Source organism: Heteronotia binoei, chromosome 14 (assembly GCF_032191835.1).
Source record: "Heteronotia binoei isolate CCM8104 ecotype False Entrance Well chromosome 14, APGP_CSIRO_Hbin_v1, whole genome shotgun sequence".
In the NCBI taxonomy this organism is placed as follows: domain Eukaryota; kingdom Metazoa; phylum Chordata; class Lepidosauria; order Squamata; family Gekkonidae; genus Heteronotia; species Heteronotia binoei.
Window position 1 is genome coordinate 10,902,653 of NC_083236.1, and position 19,297 is coordinate 10,921,949.

At 43.3% G+C, this 19,297-nt stretch overlaps 1 protein-coding gene across 2 annotated transcripts in view; it reads left to right on the forward strand.

Annotated features, from left to right (window-relative positions):
• RALGAPA2 (Ral GTPase activating protein catalytic subunit alpha 2) overlaps positions 1 to 19,297 on the forward strand; it is a 380,381-nt gene that overhangs the window by 35,473 nt on the left and 325,611 nt on the right. For both annotated transcript variants that reach the window (XM_060253668.1, XM_060253669.1), the window contains exons 5-9: positions 112 to 155; positions 8,897 to 9,074; positions 10,296 to 10,411; positions 11,773 to 11,911; positions 14,270 to 14,469. In XM_060253668.1, coding sequence (XP_060109651.1) covers positions 112 to 155; positions 8,897 to 9,074; positions 10,296 to 10,411; positions 11,773 to 11,911; positions 14,270 to 14,469 — 677 coding nt within the window. The remainder of the gene's footprint in view (positions 1 to 111; positions 156 to 8,896; positions 9,075 to 10,295; positions 10,412 to 11,772; positions 11,912 to 14,269; positions 14,470 to 19,297) is intronic.

Below are 19,297 nucleotides of genomic sequence, written 5' to 3' on the forward strand. Positions count from 1 at the left end.
GTTTGCTTTTGGCTAAGTGGGTTTAAGGTGAAAAGGGCTACATTTACTTTGACTGATGGAAGATACCTCAGATAATTTGGAAATATTCTAATACGTTTTTCCTCTGCTCAGGGTCAGTCTTGAAGAAACTTTTGCACACTGGAAACTGTCTTAAGGTATTTTATTTTGTGTTTAAAATCCAGTACTGCTCTAAATATGCATGAAATGCTTCTTATTTACTTAAAACCTGCAGTGAAAGATTTGTTGGTGAGCTCAAAACCACATGAAATTCAGTTCTGTGTTCCCCTCTCCTGCTTCTTGATCCCATTTGTCATGTTAGATTTTCTGGTTCACAGTGCAGTGATGACATAGAAACCTCATCTGGCTGTTCCCAAGGTCTATATAACCTCCTTATAAATGTCCCCTTTGCTCTCAATTGCCTGCTTCTAGGGATGGTGCACCATCTCTCCTGACATGCATGAACCTTGACTGCTCCGCCAACATGTCTCTGCTACTCATTGTTTCCCCAAACCCATCGCTTTAAGTCCATTGTATTATTTAGGTTTTCTCTCAGTCAGACAGAATTCCTTTCTCCCTTTCCCCATAGCTCTTTTCCCACTCAAACGGTCACATGTCTGCAGGGATGGGGTCCCTCGTTCCCTCAGTCTCTTCTTTGCCGCATTGAGAGGACGTTCTTCAGCAGCTGCTCAATCTGTGAGTTACAAACCCCTGTGACAACAGGAAAGGATTAGATCTGTGGGGGAGGATCTCAGTGGAAAGTAATCCACTGTTATGTCACAGATACCCGTCTTTTAAAAAGGCTTGCAATGCATATTCAAAATGCCCAGCTTGGATGAGCATGCCTATGGCTTTTTTATTTGGGTGAGACTCACAATACTGCCACTTGCAAAATGTGCCTGCAGTTTACACCCAAGGCCTACTCAGACAGTGCAGCTAAACTGAAAGCAATCCTCTGGGGAAAGGCACTTGCAGGGCTCTGTGAGTCATTGACTAAGTCAGCAGGGCAGTCAGGATGTGCTTCACCATTGGTTGCAAAGACCTAGTCATAACTTGAAAGTCTTAAGAGCCTATACTCTAGTGCAGGGGTGGCCAACGGTAGCTCTCCAGATGTTTTCCCCCTACAACTCCCATCAGCCCCAGCCATTAGCCATGCTGGCTGGGGCTGATGAGAGTTGTAGGCAAAAAACATCTGGAGAGCTGCTGTTGGCCACCCCTGCTCTAGTGTGTTGGTTTCATTGATCCCAGGCACAGAACCAGCTCTTTAGAGCCAACCTGAGACCCAGACAATGGAACGCTGCTCCTTAGAGCCACCAGCAAAGAAGGCACACTCCAAGTCCAATCACAAGGACAAGCAGCACTCAGGCACCAAGAAGCATTCTGGGGCAAAACCTGCTAATACCCAACCAAAGCTTGTGGAATGGGGAGTGTCCCTGATGCCACAGATGCCATCTTGCATTTCAAGTTCCTTGTTCAAAGGAGAGGTAGAACCCAGTCAAGTACCTCACCTGATTCCAGTGCTTACTTGCTGTTTGATTCTGGAGTCACCAGCTTCATGTCAGGCCTCACAATCCCCACTCCACCTATGTGTTTCTACTACGCATTGTTTCCCCAAAACACCTGGAAACTCCAGTGGAGAACACAAGGTCTTGCCATCCGATGCTGGTTCCAACATGCCTTCAGATCTGTCCCCATCAGATACTGTGGGAGAACAAACCTGGTATCCCCCAATGAAGACCTTAAACTCTATACAGAACAGGTTATCAGAATGGCCTAGTCATTGATTGGATTTGCAGATTACATCCTCCAACCCTAAGCCTAAAGGTAAGGTTCTGAGCAGACTGTATGGAGACTCTTCAGCTGTCGTAGCAATCCTGATGTCAAGTACTGCAAGTTCTTCACCAATCAACACACCTGAGTTTCAGCAAAGGCTGATAAGCAAGACATGACAGTCAGACAAGTTCTTGCTGAAAGTCATGTCATAGGTGTTTGCCCACATAGATATAGCCAGGGTCTATTCGTTACATAGTTCAAATATAAGAGTGCCAAAAACTACCAGTCACCTTTCTCCCCCTCCCAACATGTCATCAAACCCCCTTATTACTGAAGCAAGCTATGAGCTTCTCTGAGAACTAGATAACACAACCTTGAATGTCTAGTTCCAGAGTGGCGAGATACATGGTATGGTACATACACAAGAACACTTTGTGTGAGAATCATAAATGATTTGGAGTTGGGAGTAAGCAGTGAAGTGGCCAAGTTTGCAGATGACACTAAATTGTTCAGGGTGGTGAGAACCAGAGAGGATTGTGAGGCACTCCAAAGGGATCTGTTGAGGCTGGGTGAGTGGGCGTCAACGTGGCAGATGCGGTTCAATGTGGCCAAGTGCAAAGTAATGCACATTGGGGCCAAGAATCCCAGCTACAAATACAAGTTGATGGGGTGTGAACTGGCAGAGGCTGACCAAGAGAGAGATCTTGGGGTCGTGGTAGATAACTCACTGAAAATGTCAAGACAGTGTTCGATTGCAATAAAAAAGGCCAATGCCATGCTGGGAATTATTAGGCAGGGAATTGAAAACAAATCAGCCAGTATCATAATGCCCCTGTATAAATCGATGGTGCGATCTCATTTGGAATACTGTGTACAATTCTGGTCACCGCACCTCAAAAAGGATATTATAGCATTGGAAAAAGTGCAGAAAAGGGCAACTAGAATGATTAAAGGGTTGGAACACTTTCCCTATGAAGAAAGGTTGAAACGCTTGGGGCTCTTTAGCTTGGAGAAACATCGACTGCGGGGTGACATGATAGAGGTTTACAAGATTATGCATGGAATGGAGAAAGTAGAGAAAGAAGTACTTTTCTCCCTTTCTCACAATACAAGAACTCGTGGGCATTTGATGAAATTGCTGAGCAGTCGGGTTAAAACGGATAAAAGGAAGTCCTTCACCCAAAGGGTGATTAACATGTGGAATTCACTGCCACAGGAGGTGGTGGCGGCTACAAGCATAGCCAGCTTCAAGAGGGGGTTCGATAAAAATATGGAGCAGAAGTCCATCAGTGGCTATTAGTCACAGTGTGTGTATATAATTTTTTTGGCCACTATGTGACACAGAGTGTTGGACTGGATGGGCCATTGGCCTGATCCAACATGGCTTCTCTTATGTTCTTATGTGACACAGAGTGTTGGACTGGATGGGCCATTGGCCTGATCCAACATGGCTTCTCTTATGTTCTTATGTGACACAGAGTGTTGGACTGGATGGGCCATTGGCCTGATCCAACATGGCTTCTCTTATGTTCTTAACAAAGAGATAGCAGCAAAGCTGGACCCTCAGAGGTTATTACAGAGCATGAGCAATCATCCCCCCCCCCCCATTCCCCATATCATGGCAAGAGGCACTCTTGACACCTGATGCTTGAGAGTATAAATGATATTTCCAGCTCCCTGTGGCAAAAGTCAGCCTTTTTAGACAACCTCTTAAAAGGTAGAAACCTTATACAAGGTTCATCCAGAGGGACCTTCTTAACACTTCACTTGCCCACCATCCTCTTTGTTCATCACCTTAGAGATGCAAGGGAAACTGTGTTCTGGTTTGCACTCTTTGCCAGCTGTCCAGGAAGGATGAAAAGTAGATACTTTTAACAGGAAGATCTATTCTACTCCTCTGCAGCCCTCAACCTTTGCATCACCAATTATGAAGTAATCATGGGTGGGTGGGGGTTACCAGCTCTTCCTGCGGGAAAAGCTAGTGACTTACCTGGAACGCCTCCCTGCTGACAAGAACCCCCTGGTCAAACTGCTGCAGGCAAAGGCCATATGTTTCTTGAAGCAGGAAATTAATGCTGAGAGACTCTTGGCTGATGTGGCTGCAAGGGCGATGGGGTTGGCTCTGGTGCTGAGGCAACATGCTTAGCTGCATTCCATGGTGCTTCCACCTGAAAGTGCAAGGGCATGATGCTTTTTACTTCTACAGCAAATGACTTTTTATCTCAGATAAAAACAAGCAGCTAGGTTATTTGGCATAACCCAAGTCTCAAGTAGTGACAGACTTCACATTTCTGGGATCCAAGATCACTGCAGATGGTGACTGTAGCCATGAAATTAAAAGACGTTTGCTCATTGGGAGGACAGCTATGGTGAACCTAGGCAGTGTAATAAAAAGTAGAGACATCAGCCTGCCAACAAAAGTCCGTATAGTCAAAGCGATGGTATTCCCAGTAGTAATGTATGGCTGTGAGAGCTGGACCATAAGGAAGGCTAAGTGCAGAAGAATAGATGCTTTTGAGCTAGGGTGCTGGAGAAGACTCTTGAGAGTCTCTTGGACTGCAAGAAGAGCAAATCAGTCAGTCCTAAGGGAAATCAACCCTGACTGTTCCCTGGAAGGTCAGATGCTGAAGCTGAAACTCAAATACTTTGGTCCCCAAATGAGAAGGGAGCACTTCCTGGAGAAGATCCTGATGCTGGGAAAGACAGAAGGCAAAAGAAGAAGGGGACAGCAAAAGAGGAGATGGCTGGACAGCGTTACTGATGTAACAAACACGAATTTGAGCAGACTTTGGAGGATGGTGGAGGTCACATGGCATGACTTTGTCCATGGGATCACAAAGAGTCGGACTCGACTGTGCGACTGTACAACAACAACAAGTCTCACCAGCTCCTTCAGGGCTCGTTAGTACCAGTCCACCTTACTTTCACTATGCTCATCAGCAGATGGAATCCTAGAATCCTCAACATTCCTTTCGGGGGCAGGAAAGCCGGGGCAGGAATAGGATTGGGCATAAAATGAGACCCAAAGACACAGTTTTAACTGGCTTGGCATCCAGGAGGGTGGCCTAATATGCAAATGAGTCCTTGCTGGGCTTTTTCTACAAAAAAGCCCTGTCATGGAGTATTGTGAGACTATATCATGGGGCTATGGTGGGATCATTGCTGGGACTGCCAATACCAGAGTGGAAGTTCTGAGCAGGATGAGTCAGATCACAAATGGGCTCTCGTGGAATGTTACATCCAGCCAGTGTTTGAATACTGATGGTTTCTAGATGTGGACTAGTTTGCCACCAGTGACAACTCCAAAGTCCGAAGGTTTTACTCTAAGGCAGGGTTGGACTCCAGTTCTTTGGGAGATGCCTTCCAAATCAGTTGGATGAGTGTTCTTTTCTACACTTTCCCATCTTTCCTCCACATCTTCAAGGTACTTATCAAAATTCAGGAGGAAAATACCAGTTACATCCTCATTGCACCATTCTGGCTGAGACAGACATGGTTTTAACTCTTTCTGGAGATGGTGGGAGGGGAGTATGTACATCTGCTGCAGGTAATGTATTTGCTCTGCAAGGGGCCTTTGCTCCATCACGAGGTGGGCAGGCTCCAGTTGACAGCATAGCATATTTCCAGCCGCACTTCCAGTTTTCTGAGGAAGTGAGCAATTCGCTTTTAAATGCACAGAGGGGGTCAGGAGATCTTATGCCCTCAAGTGGATTTGCATCTTATGCCCTCAAGTGGATTTGCCCTAGGCTGCTTCTTGGGGTGTAGGCATGGAGTACTGCCCAGTTCCTCTGGTGTTCCAGTATTTGCTGTCCCTAAAGAAATCTGGTCTAGTGGTCTCTTTCCTTAAGATTTATTTGGCTGCCATATCAGTGTAGCTGCCATATCAGTGTACCATACTAGGGTAGGGCACTATTCTCCCACCCCTATCCAAAACCTACTCAGCTTGTTTCCCACACATGCTCCTATAGCACCACAGTGGTCACTGTCAGTGGCACTTTCCCAATTAATGCTCACTCCATTTGAGCCCATGAGCACCTGTAGTCTGGTGCATTTGTCCTTCAAGGTCACCTTCCTTGTGGTGATTTCTGCTAGAAGAGTAGGGACTCTAGTGGCTTTAAGAACTGATTACCCTTTTGTCAGATTCCAGTCCAGTCATGTTTTGTTCAGGTTGAGCCTGAGATTACTACCTAAAGATATCTTAGCCATTCACCTGACTCAGGATATTATTCTCCCCATGTTTTTTCCCTCACACACTTTGAAAACAGAAAAGAGACACCACACATTGGATGTGAAAAGAGTGTTGTTATTTTATTTGGTCAGAACAAAAGTCCTCAGACAATCGCACAAGCTTTTCATTTCATGCAGCCTGAAGGGGAAGGCTGTGTCAGCACATACAGTGATGAGTGGTGTCAGCCATCCATGTGGCATATGAAAAAGCTGGTCTCAAGTGCCCTCTTGATCTAAGGCACATTCAACACATGCCCAAGCTTCCAGAAGGGGTTGTAACCTTCCAGAAGGGAATGCTTCTCAAAATTTGCTGGGCAATGACATGGTCATTATCTGACACCTTCATTCAACAATATTCTGTAGACATGAATGCCCCGAGAGATTCTGCAGTTGGCAGAGCTGTATTGCATTCCTTGTTCCAATGACTCACTCACCCTCCTTGGTGAGCTTGCTAGTCTCCCAGTGTGAGAATGCACAGAAGACTGAAGATGAGAACAGGGTTACACTTATCTGTAACTGTTGTTCATCAAGATGTCTTCTGCACAAGCACACATTCCCTCCTTCCTACCCCACTGTGAGTTCCTTATTTTACTTGCTGTGTCTCTGGAAGACTGAAGGAAAGGGGGTCCCCTCCCTGCTGACATGTGACTTTCAGTGGGAAAAGAGCTCAGGAGTGGCTCCCTTGTTGAGTGCCTTTTAGAATACTAAGCAGCCGTAGAAAGCCTCCAGTGGCCAGCCTGGGCAAGCGCAGTTCTCCATGTGTTCCTGCACATCTCTGAACAACAGTTACAGTTTTCTGTAGCCTCTTAAAAAAAAACTTTTGTCACTGCATGCAAAATTGATCTTGTACTGTTTGTATTTTAGCATAAGTTGACATTGACTGTTGCCTTTCATAGTAAAAGTATCTTATTTAGTTATCTTAATTTGCGTTCAGGATTTATGTGTTTTTCTTACACTTCATCATATTGCATGATCGCAACAACAGGAGATAAAAGCCAGAATTCCCTCTTGAGAGTGAAATGGTGCACAATATGGCAAAAAAAGAACATATGATGAGATAAGGGAGCTGCAGCCTAGGATCAGCCTAGGAGTTGTACATAAACACCTGGTTTCTTTAAATGAAACTAAGTTATCAGGGCTAGATGAACTGCACTCAAGGGGACTAAAAAACTTGCCCGTGTGATTTCTGAGCCCCTGGCCATTATTTTTGAGAATTCTTGGAGAACAGGTGGGCAAATGTCCCTATCTTCAAGAAGGGGAAAAAGTAGGGTCCAGGTAACTGCTGACCCATCAGCCTGATGTCAATACCTGGAAAAGTTTCAGGAAAAAACATCAAGCAGTCAGTCCTGGTGTCAAGCTCTGCACATTCATCATCAATGAACACTTCTCAAAGTTTAGCAGAGTAAGTTTATTGCATGATGATAACCAGGTACAGAGAACAAGATTCCTTGCTGAAACTGAGGCTCAAGGCCTCAGTCCCTCCAGATATAGACAAGGGTCCATCTGTTATACATTCAAATTGCTAAGCGCCAAAACCCACCAATTGCAACCCCTTCCCATCCCCCCATCAGCATTCCTATTAGCATCAGTTAGGAAGCAACAAAAATGCATTCTCTGGGAGTCAGATAACGCCGGATGACCTTGGTGCCACAGTGTTCCCAGGGCAAAAGTGGTTACTTTATGAGTTCCAGACATAACAGATTAAGCATACAAAGATGGAAGAATACTAAACCAAGCTGGACCAAGAAAGGTTACATCAAGTCACATAACAGGCCTGAGAATCACTTCATGGCACAAGGCACTCTTGACACCTGGAACATTTAGAAAGGACAGATGTGATCACGAAGATCCAGCATGAGATTCTCAAGAACAAGTCATGTCACACTAACCTGATCTCCTTTTTTGAGAAAGTGACTATCTTGCTGGATCAGGAGAATGCTGTAGACATAGTTTACCTTGATTTCAGTAAGGCTTTTGATATGGTTCCATATTATATTCTTATTGACAAGTTGGTAAAATGTGTTTTGGATCCTGTTACTATTAGGTGGATCTGGTTGACATATCACACCCCAAGAGTGCTTGTGAATGGTTCCTTATCCTCTTGGAGAGGAGTGAGTGGAGTGCTTCAAGGATCTATCGAGGAATAGAATAAATGCTTGTGAAATTTGCAGATGATACGAAATTGGGCGGGAATGCAAATACAACAAGACAGAGGCAGTCTGGAAAACTGGGCTAAAACCAATAAAATGAATTTTAACAGGAATAACTGTAAAATTCTGCATTTAGGTATGATGAATCAACTGCATAATTATAGGATGGGAGAGACTTTTCTTGATAGCAGTATGTGCAAAAAGGATCTAGGTGTCTTAGTGCACCATACACTGAACATGAGTCAGCAGTGGCTAAACAGGCAAATTCAGTTTGGGGCTGTATCAACAGAAGTATAGTGTCCAGATCAAGTGAAGTGATGGTATTGCTTTACTCTGGTTAGACCTCACCTAGAGTATTGTGGAGTCCTGGACACCGCAATTTAAGAAGGATATAAGGAAGAATATTAGGAAAATAACCACCAGTTGTCCAGCAAAAGGAACTGTTTATAGTAAACAAATAACTCATTTGGTAATGACATGCCAATTGGTAATATGTTCTGTTTCTATTTGTATATTAACCATTTTTCAGGTGTTAGCAGGTCAGTCATTAAATGTGTAGCCTATTGGAAGGCACTAATCTGTTAATGGACAGGAGATATTTTAATTTCGTGCTCATATATCCCCTCATTTAAGGCAATTCAGTCGATTAAGAGAAAGCTATTTATGAAGTTCACTTTTTTTCTTGTTTTCTCAGCAGCGTTGGTTTTTGCCATTCATACAGTGTGACTTTCAATTTTTTTTTTTTTAAGATAAGATGTAAAGGGATCAGATTGTTTCTCCTCTGGCTGCAAGCTCTCCAGACAAATTGTGCAGAAGAACAGCTGCTAATCTTTGCCTGCCTTGTTCCTGGTTTTCCTGCAGTGATGTCATCAAATGGTCCATGTACACTGGATACCCTCATTAGCCCTCCTCTCAACATGCCAGATGGTTTGTAGTTGCTCTTTGTAGAGATTCTTTCAGGTTTCCAGGTTGGGGTATATTGGTAGGTTTTCATACACACTTAAAGAAAAATGGACTGAGATCAGACAGACTTTCTGTCTGGATTTGAACTGATTCAGTGTAGCTACCCTCATGATCAAACAGGTAGACCATTTTTGGCTTCTTACTGTCTGCAAATATGCGAATGAGGTCTAATAATTGTCCCTGCCACTGGAAGAGCTTATCCTTTCTCCACCCACCCGTCTGACAGACCAATGGAGCAACCAGTAATATGTTCTTAGTAATATGTTACATGTGGTTGGTTTTGGGGGATATTTTGAGTTGTGGTTCTGGGGGAAACCCTTGGTATTCCTAACCTACCTCTTGAACATAGCATTGCCTGTCTGCTCTGCATCTGATCACCAGGCCTTGTTGTGGAAGTTCTGGGGCTTGAAATGGATTTCAACAGACCTGCTAATGGAAAATAAACTGGGAGGAATCCAAGTGTCTTCCAACTAGCCTTCCTTGAGCCAAAAGAGCCTGCCTCTGACTTAAGAGGCTTTTCCTGCAATGGAAGACCCACTTAAATTCAAGGAGGGCTCCTTAGATTTGAGGAAATCTTCAAACTTGGAGTACAAATATTTCAATAAACAAATAAACGAACTTTGTTCAGAGGAATATAAGGACAAGTGGTAGGATCCAGTATGTCTAGGTGCTCAAACCTCAAAGGAATAAGGAGACATATTTAGTCTTTCATTCAGTATCAACTGAAAGTACACTTATTGGCAGTTCACTGTGGAAATGAAAGTGTTAGGCAATTAGATTGTATTCCCCATAGAGGCAGTCCCCTAATTAGTTGGGGGAATTAACAAACGAGACAGCACAAGAAGGGGTAACTGGAGTTTTCCAACTATATTTACAGAGATTTTCCCCTTAAGAGAACTCTCAAATAAAGGAGGCATAACTGGAAAGGTATTTTATTCATGAGTGTCAGTGTCCAGGAACCCACCTTCTGTCATGCCACTGGTTACCTCCACTCCCTCTAGACTAGGATGTCTCCTCAGGATTCAGACATGAGGTATTTTAAGAACAGTGTCTATGGTTATTCTAGCTATAAACTGCCTCTCAGTGAGAGGAGGGGTCTGACTGCTAACAATTGATGATGGAGTTTAAGCGGTTATGCCACTGTGTGTTAATTCTTTCAGAAAGTCTTGTTTTTCCTGCTTTTAGCAAAGATTTATCCTGAAGAAATAACACCTCTTCTACCGCACGCTACGGGTGAAAAAATTGCTGAGGATTCAACTTGTTACTTTCTTAAGATACTGTTAAAATACATGGTAATCCAGGTTAGTATACATGATGTGGACTCAGTAGACGTCATCAACTTGGGCCTTTCCATGGTGGCCTGCATTTGAATGTTCAGGATGCATATCCCAGAGAAAGGGGTTTATTTGAGGCTGAGTCCTGTTTGTTGGAACCGCGCCCCCCCCTCCAAGTTCATCTGGCAGTATCTTTGTCAGTATGTCTCATTCATGTAATCCATGCTACGGTAATCCATGCTACGGTCACCTCAAGAATAGATCACTGTAATGCTCTCTACATGGGGCTACCCTCGATGCTAACCCGGAGACTACAACTAGTGCAGAATGCGGCACGGCTGTTAATGGGGCTGCCGCGATGGGAGCACATTCAGCCAGTGCTGAGGGAGCTGCACTGGTTGCCTGTTGTGTTCCGAGTTCGCTTCAAGGTGTTGGTATTAACCTTTAAAGCCCCTTATGGTCAGGGACCTGTCTATCTACGGGACCGCCTTTCCCCATATATCCCCCAGAGAGCACTGCGATCAGGGACAAAAAAATCTGTTGTCCGCCCCTGGCCCAAAAGAAGCTAGGTTGTGTGTAATGAGATCTAGGGCTTTTTCGGTGGCAGCACCAGAACTTTGGAACACCCTTCCAGAAGCCATAAGGGCCCTGCGGGATTTGTCTGCGTTCCGCAGGGCCTGTAAGACCGAATTGTTTAAACAGGCTTTTGCTGTTGATTGAAAAAGGGCTGCCACCGGACATCTTATAGAAAGCTGGTGATCACAGTCGAGAATTCAATACCGCCTATATTGTACTGAAACAGCGCCATAGAATGGTTTTAAAACTGAAATAAGTAAATTATGGTTTTATATGTTTTATTGGACTGATTGTATTTTATGATGTTGTGAGCCGCCCTGAGTCCGCTTGCAGAGAGGGCGGGATATAAATTGAAAGTAATGAATAAATAATAAATAATGTATACTTTTGAGAGTTGACTTTTATTTTTTTTAAAAAAAATCTTGGCTGTTGCCGTCTTCAACTATTAGTTTTGTGCTGCTGTTTTAACTTATTCTGGTTAATGTGTGTACTTTAACTGTTAAAGCTGTGGAGTAGCTTAGGACCTCACATACTTCAGATATCTTCCTTCTCCATTTCAGTATAATATCTAAGATCAGTCAAGAATATAATTTTCCTGTGCACCAAGTCTAAACAACAGTGTTTTTCATGCCTTCCTCAGAGTTGTGGAGATTCATCAGAATCTCATTTATTTTTAGTTTTTATTGTATTGCACTGTGTGTTATCCAACTTGAGATCTGGAGATGGCATAGGGTGGAGATGGTATTTAAAAAAATGGATATTAAACATTTTCAGTGTGTAATTATGATAAACCTATTTTAACTCCTATGTAGGCTGCCAGCCTGGAATGGAAGAATAAGGAGAACCATGATACTGGCTTTAAGTTTCTCTTTGCCTTGTTCCAACAGTATTATCTTCCTCATTTATTTCCATCTTTTACAAAACTAACCAACCTCTACAAACCTGTGCTTGGTAAGTATTCATTATTTTTAATTATTTGAATCAATATGGAGGACTTTTCTGTACCATATTTCATGTTTTGCCATATATATGCCTTTTTACACAAATAGGAGCATTCCCCCCCCCCCTTGGCAGACTATAAATTACTCAGTTTTAGTTCAGTTCCCCAGTTGCTAATACATGGATATTGATTCTACTATATAGTTCTTGATTTTTAGATTCCTGGTTCAAATTTTAAATATGGTTATATAAGATGATACTTGATGTATTTTATATTTTATTCTCTTTCTACTGTTATTTTATATACTTTCTTTTTAAATTTTCTATTTTTATTTTAACTGGAGCTTAACTTAAATATCTGTATACCTGATAATATTTTTGTCAATTGGGTCTGGTGGCCAACTGTGTCAAGCATTAGATTTCAAAATAACCAGTCCTTGGTTTTTGATACAAAGTTTGGTTTATTGATAATCCATGTGGCTCAGCCGAGCTGGGTATTGGAACTGATACAGTATAACAGTGAGATACATACTTAAAGATGGCACATCAAAGGATTCTATAAACAATTCTACGTTCTCTAAACCATTCTACATTCACGTGTGAAACTTCACACTGTAACTTCCTTATCTCTATTATGGCTGGCACTTCCTGGGTCCAAGCCTAGCTGGCCTGGGAATTGGTCCCAGGAGGTTTTATCTTCAAAGAGTGCATTCCTGCATTTGTTAGTAAAAGTGAAAGCGTTCTCTACTTTGATGTGCCTAGGTTTTATTCATGGTTAGTAACATTTCTATGTTTTGATAGCTACCATCAGAAAGGAATAAACAATGCTTGACAAACTGTAATAATAAAGCTCAACTGATCTTGATTCAGAAAGTCTAGAGAGTGGAGGAAGGTCGCATGCATTCATTTTTAGAGATGCCCAACTGAGCTGAACTTGCAATGTGGGATCTTCAGTCTTTGGCGGGTTGCATATTTGGAATGTTCTCACAAGCCTCTTCAAGGTTTTATCACTACTAAAATTTGCTCTCAGAACGAACCATGCACAAGACCCTCCTCCCTCTAAAGATAACAGCATCGGTATAGCACTCCCAGCAAGTAAATGATCCCTGGGAAGCCTGAGGAGTGCCTGCCTGCCAGAAAGTTGATGAACTTGAAAGTTCTCCCATCTCATTTGGGTTGGAAAATACCACTGGTCTCTCTTGAAGGTTACCTGTCACTTGTTGCTGGAGCAGGCTGGGTGGATTAAGGAGACTGCATCTCTTCTCTTATCTCTAGCTCCTGCCATTTAGGCAGAAAGGTTACTGAAGACGATGGAGAAATCTTCATTCATTGTGTTGGGCAGATTGCATTACTCCAACACGTACTGTTCTCTGTTGAATGGCGATGGTTCAAGAGCAGGCGGCACTCCTCATGTCATTAATCCTCACAGCAGTTTTCCTTCCTTCAGGTAGATGCTGGAGTTTTGGCCGAGTCTTCATAGCTAAGTAGGCTTTTTAGATGGGAGATTGCCAGTCCAGTGCAAATATGAAATTTGCAGTATTTCTTCTGGCTCATCAAAATGGCATTCTAAATAAGCAAGTCAGCCTTCCTTCCCAAAAAAGGATGCTTGGCTTCAGCAGACACTCTGTGGAAGGGAACATTAGAGCTGTGTTGCTTGCAAAAAATTACTATATGATTTGCTTATAACTCAAATTTTATTATAGACTCATTACAATTACTACCTGTTCCAACAGGTAGGTGTACCATAATAACAAATCAAAAACAACACAAAGTAAAGATATCTCAAGTGTTACCATTCCACACCACTTAATATATATATATTTATGTCTATTTATATTTTCTATATTTTTATAGCAGAGGAATAATGAAGCTTAACAATGCTAACTTCCCTAACAGCTTTTTAAAACTTAGTGCCACACGCATTCAATATAACTTCTTATCTTCCTTCTTCTTCTATATCTTGATTATTCCTTCTACTCTCAAAAAAAAAATCCGTACAGAATAAATTCTAACAATATATCTCAGTCCCTGGAGACCTTAAAGTTTAAGGTCAAAAAGAAACTCTTTCTTCTTCACCTGGACTGAATTAAAGAAGGAGGGAAATTACCCAGGTGCTCTTACCAGCTGTCCCCACCCAGCTCTTAATTCTGAAAGAAAAATCAATAATTATAAATTATAAGTTTCTTCAGCTTTTCAGTTCTGTAGATGCTGTATGTGTATTTATCTGAACTGCAATAAATATTAAGGGTAGTATTTACTCTGAGTAACTGATTTCATTGTTTCCACTGAGTGAAAAGGTGACATCCTGAACTTCCGATCATAGTAGGTCAGGGTTTTAAGAAGAAATATTTCCTGTTTTGTGTTTTGCAGACATCCCTGGCCTGCGACCCAAGCCAGCATATATCAGTACAACTTGTAACAATGAGAATGTTTATACCACAAAGATTCCCTATATGGCTGCTCGTGTAGCTTTTATTAAATGGCTGGTGAACTTTTTTCTGGAGAAGAAATATTTCACAGCAGCGCAAAACTCAAAAAATGGAGGCGAGGTTTTGCCCAGAATCATTCAAGTATGTTCTAAATTCATTCATTTCTTTCCAAATAACTTTAATTTATCTTTGGTGTGAATTGTTGCCAGCAAGCAGCCTACCAGCATTTTGTCCAAGTCCATCCTGAATTAAGACTTGTCTGATGTTACTGCCAGCATGGTAGTTAACCTGCACAGAATATGGTTCTGAGTGGTGCTGGGAGGAGTCAGCCCCATCCCTCAGTGTGGCACTCCAGCAGCTAAGGGTTTGATTAATGCTATTCAGCACCAAGGTTGTCCTTCCCCTGCCAAAAAAGCATGTTCTATATCACACTTCATGTAATAAAATTTATTATATATTATTATGTTCTTTCTAAAAAAAAGTCTCAGCACAGGATCTTGTACCCTGTTTTAAAAAATGGTATTTTAGAAAGAGATTATATAGCTGCATCATATTCATTAAAGCTTTCTGCATTTTGGAAATTGTTGCGAGCTGTAAGTGCAAGGAATGGGTGGCTCTTAGTCCATTATCACAAGGATGTTATTCCTTGACTAAAAGGAAGTTTTCTTCCAAGAAACATACTGTTCAATTCTTGCACAGTATCTCAGAACGCTGAAAAAAATCAACAAGGATGATAGTTGCAAAACTTATTTTTAAATTGTTGAGCAATTAATATGGCTTGAGTTAGTGCACAAAGCTAGGAAGAAAAAACGAGAGTGGGGAGAAGAGATGGGAGGTATGCGCAGGACCCTTTTCCCCCGGAATGGCTTTGAGGCCTTACCTCTGCTTTAGCTTGCATTGTCAGTGAGTTGGATCTGGACTAAACTGGCAATTTCCATCTGTTCCCCTTCCCACTGCAGGCCCCTGCCCCCTCATTCCTTTTAAATGTCTTCCCTCCATTGGAAATAATGAAAGGTAGGGGCACCTTTTGGGGGGCTCAGAGAATTGGTCAAATCTTTTTGAAACTTGGACACTTTTTGAGGAGAGGCACCAGATGCTATGTTGCAAATTTGGTGCCTCTGCCTCAAAAAATCAACTCCCTTAGAGCAGGATCCCGGGCAGGTGAAAGAGGTGGCGGCAAAGGAAGGCAGCCTCCAAGTGTATTTATGCTGTAATTTAAATTTTAAATTTTAATCTAATCGCTGTTCCCCAGGAAAAAGCTTTTTGTAGGCATCAGCAGTCTGCAGTAGGACAGTTCCGTTTTGCCACTGAAAATTTAGTTTGACTCCCACTCAGTGCTTGTGAGCTTTGAGAGGACCAGAGCACAGGACGCTGTTCTGCCCTGTGGAGATCTCTCTGAGCGAGTGAGCTGTGCTTGCTTAGGGGAGAATGAGGCTCAATGTATTTTTTAAAAGGTGGATGAACCTGAAGAGGAGGAGCCAGTCCAGCATACCATTTCTGTATAGGCAAGACCAGTTTGGGAGCAAATTTCACGCCACAGACAATGAACCTGCTGTGAATGTTAGGTCTGTCCTCATCTCTGGTTGTTACATGAATCGTATGATGCCAGGGATCAGTACAGTTTCTTCTTTCAATAGCTATAAAGTGCTGATAAGAAGATAATTTATCAGCACTTTTTAATAGCTATTGTTGCTCTCCATCCAGTCCCAGAAAGAAAGCCCTTAAATGGGCCTTGTAACTGAAGCTTGGATGGCAATACAAGAAACAAACACTGTGATATACTAGCTAACAACATTTAGTAAACCCTTTTTAAGAGTCGTATTTTTTGTACACATTATAAAGAAGTGCAACGTTACAATATTACAAGAAAGGTCCGTATACTTTGCAACTGGGAAGGCGGCAAAGTATATCAAAACCCATACATAGCTTAGTGGTTGTATTCGTTGCATGAAATCTAATAGTGGAATGACTGAAGTATTTATTGGCTGTTTTGTTGCAACCAAGTCAGCTGGAGTAGGGAAGAGAACTGCTGGTGTGGTGTCTTCCTTTGCCTCTCCTTAACTCCTGAGGAGAATTAACTGAGGTTATTGTGTGGGAGGACAGTGTTTGAGAGTGTATGGATGTGTGTAGCCTGCTGGAGAGTGGTACCTGTTAGAGTAAATGTTGTTTCTGTTTGTCTCTTTTGCTTGTGTTTTAACTGATTGTAGTTTTTAACTGTTTTGCCTGGGGCTGACTGATGGCCCTGTCCTCTGCTGGGTGAGCCTTGAATTGTGTAAGGCTCCTCCTTGCCAGAGGCATGAGCCTTTGGCAAGAGATCAGGGGCTCTTGCCCTCGGGATCAGGCCTGGAGGCCCTGAAGGAAGCTCTTACATCCTTTATGTGTTAAGCTTTTTTCCTTCTGCCAGCCTTTCACAAGTACTCTTGTGAGGCAGTTTGGCAGGGTTGTTATCAGGGAAGTACAAGATAAACTGAACCACTTTTGCAATGGATTGAAACATGGCTGGTGAGGAAGCTGAGGCAGTGACATGCAAAGTCTTTGGCTTGTTTGTATTCTTACCTGAGGGTAACAGCAATTACACTTGCAGCAAGTGTAAGTTGGTAGCCCCTCTGGAAGAGAAGGTAAATGGACTTAAGTCATGCTTGTTGACACATGCTTGTTGACACATCTCACAGAGGTCTGGGAGGAGCAGAGCAGAGCAGCTCTGATAGCTGAGACAGCTGGAGAAATTGCTGAGAATTTCTGAGTTTTGAAGGACTACATTCTAAGGTTTGTGGGGCTGCCTAAAATTCTAAGGTGTGATAGCTGGGGAACTGCTCTTTGTTTGGTTGACTGCTCTTTGTTTGGTTGACTGCCTTAAGGGTGAAAGAGATTGAGAGTGATTGCTGCTGATTGAGAGTGATTGCTGAGGAGTGCCCTGCTCCACCTCTTTGCATTTTAAGCTGCGCCTTGCCAAAGGCGCGAGCCTTTGGCGCGAGCCGAAGGGCTCTTGGCCTGTGGCTCTTCGCCTAGGGGCTCTCTAAGGAGCAGGAACCCAGATCCCTGGCTTCCTTGTTCTCCAAATAAGGTAAGTTCCCAATAAGGTAAGTTTAGGTAAGTTGACCCGCCAGAAGGGGAGCCACTTAAACAGCATTTAAAGAGGACTGTATATTTTAATATATATATATATACAATGAAGATAGAATGCCAGCAGGGGGTTGGGGGCTTTCCAGTGTTTTGCACTGAGTGTCACATGTATGACTATCTGCCCAAAGGACAGAAGTCTTGGGTGTGTGCTCGATGCAAGGAGCTCCTGGTCCTCAGGGAACGAGTTCGTACCCTTGAGGCCGAGGTGACTGCCCTGGAGAAGCAGAGACGGTCAGTTAGGCACTTGGGGAAGACTCTCGGGGGCGTATTAGATGAGCCCCGCTCTGAACGTAGCAGCCCCGTTGCTGCCAGAGAGCGTGAGGGTCGAGAGGGAACAGGGCACCGTGCTGAGGATAAGGGGAATGCGCCCTCAGAAGGGACCTCTTCTTCGGTCAGTGAGCGGGAATCCTTTCGCGCCAAGGAACCATCCCTGAGCAGGGGGAGAGGGGGGGTATTGGTAGTTGGTGATTCGATCATTAGGCAAGTAGACAGCCGGGTGGCGAAACCGCGTACTGACCGTATGGTGACTTGCCTGCCTGGTGCGAAGGTAGCGGACATTACGCGTGTAGTAGATAGACTGATAGACAGTGCTGGGGAGGAGCCTGTGGTCGTGGTGCATGTTGGCACCAACGATGTGGGGAAATGCAGTCGTGAGGTCCTGGAGGAAAAATTTAGGCTGCTAGGCGGGAGACTTAAGGCCAGGACCTCCAAGGTAGCCTTCTCGGAAGTGCTACCTGTTCCACGTGCAGGGCAGGAGAGACAGGCACAAATTAGAAGTCTCAATGTGTGGATGAGACGATGGTGTAAGGAGGAAGGGTTTAAGTTTGTTAGGCACTGGGATGCTTTCTGGAACAAGCGGGAGCTGTACAAAAGAGACGGTCTCCACTTGTCCCCGGATGGAACCAGGCTGCTGGCGCTTAAAATCAAAAAGGTGGCAGAGCAGTTTTTAAACTAAATCTTGGGGGAAAGCCGACAGGAGATGAAATGTCTCTGGTTCGGGAGGACTCGTCTCAAAGAGATGAAGGGTTAGCTGCTATTTTTCTACCGGGTAACGGACCAGAGTTGTCCACTGTGAAGGTGACAAACAATATGGACTGTCTGCCAGTGTCTCGAGGCGGCAGGAGGAAGGTGGCGGGCCTAGCTCGCCTGGGAAATTATAGATGTTTGTATGCAAATGCTAGAAGTGTTCAAAGTAAAATTGGTGAATTGGAATGTTTAGTGCTGGGAGAAAACATAGACATTGTGGGAATTTCAGAAACTTGGTGGAATGAGGAGAATCAGTGGGACACGGTGATTCCTGGATATAAGCTATATCGGAAGGATAGGGAGGGAAGGGTTGGAGGTGGGGTGGCTCTGTATGTCAGAGAGGATATACGGTCCAGTAAGGCTGAGATCAGAGAATTAGATTCACTTTTAGAAATGCTTTGGGTTGAAATAGAGGGCCCAAAAGGAAATTTAACTATGGGAGTTTGTTATCGCCCACCAAATCAAAAGAGAGAGGACGATTATAATATGATGGAAGGCTTAAAGATAGCGGCTAAACGTAAAAACTGTGTTGTAATAGGTGATTTTAACTACCCGCAGATTGATTGGGTCAATATGTGTTCTGGTCGAGAGAAAGAGATTGAGTTTCTTGATGCTCTCAATGACTGTGCTATGGAGCAGATGGTCTCAGAACCTACCAGGGGTGGGGCGATCCTGGATTTGGTCCTAAGTAATGCCCAAGACTTGGTGAGAGATGTAAAAGTGATTGCGCCGCTTGGGAGCAGTGACCATAATGTTATTGATTTCACCGTTTGTATAAATAGGGAGTTGTCCAAAAAGACCACCACAACCACGTTTAACT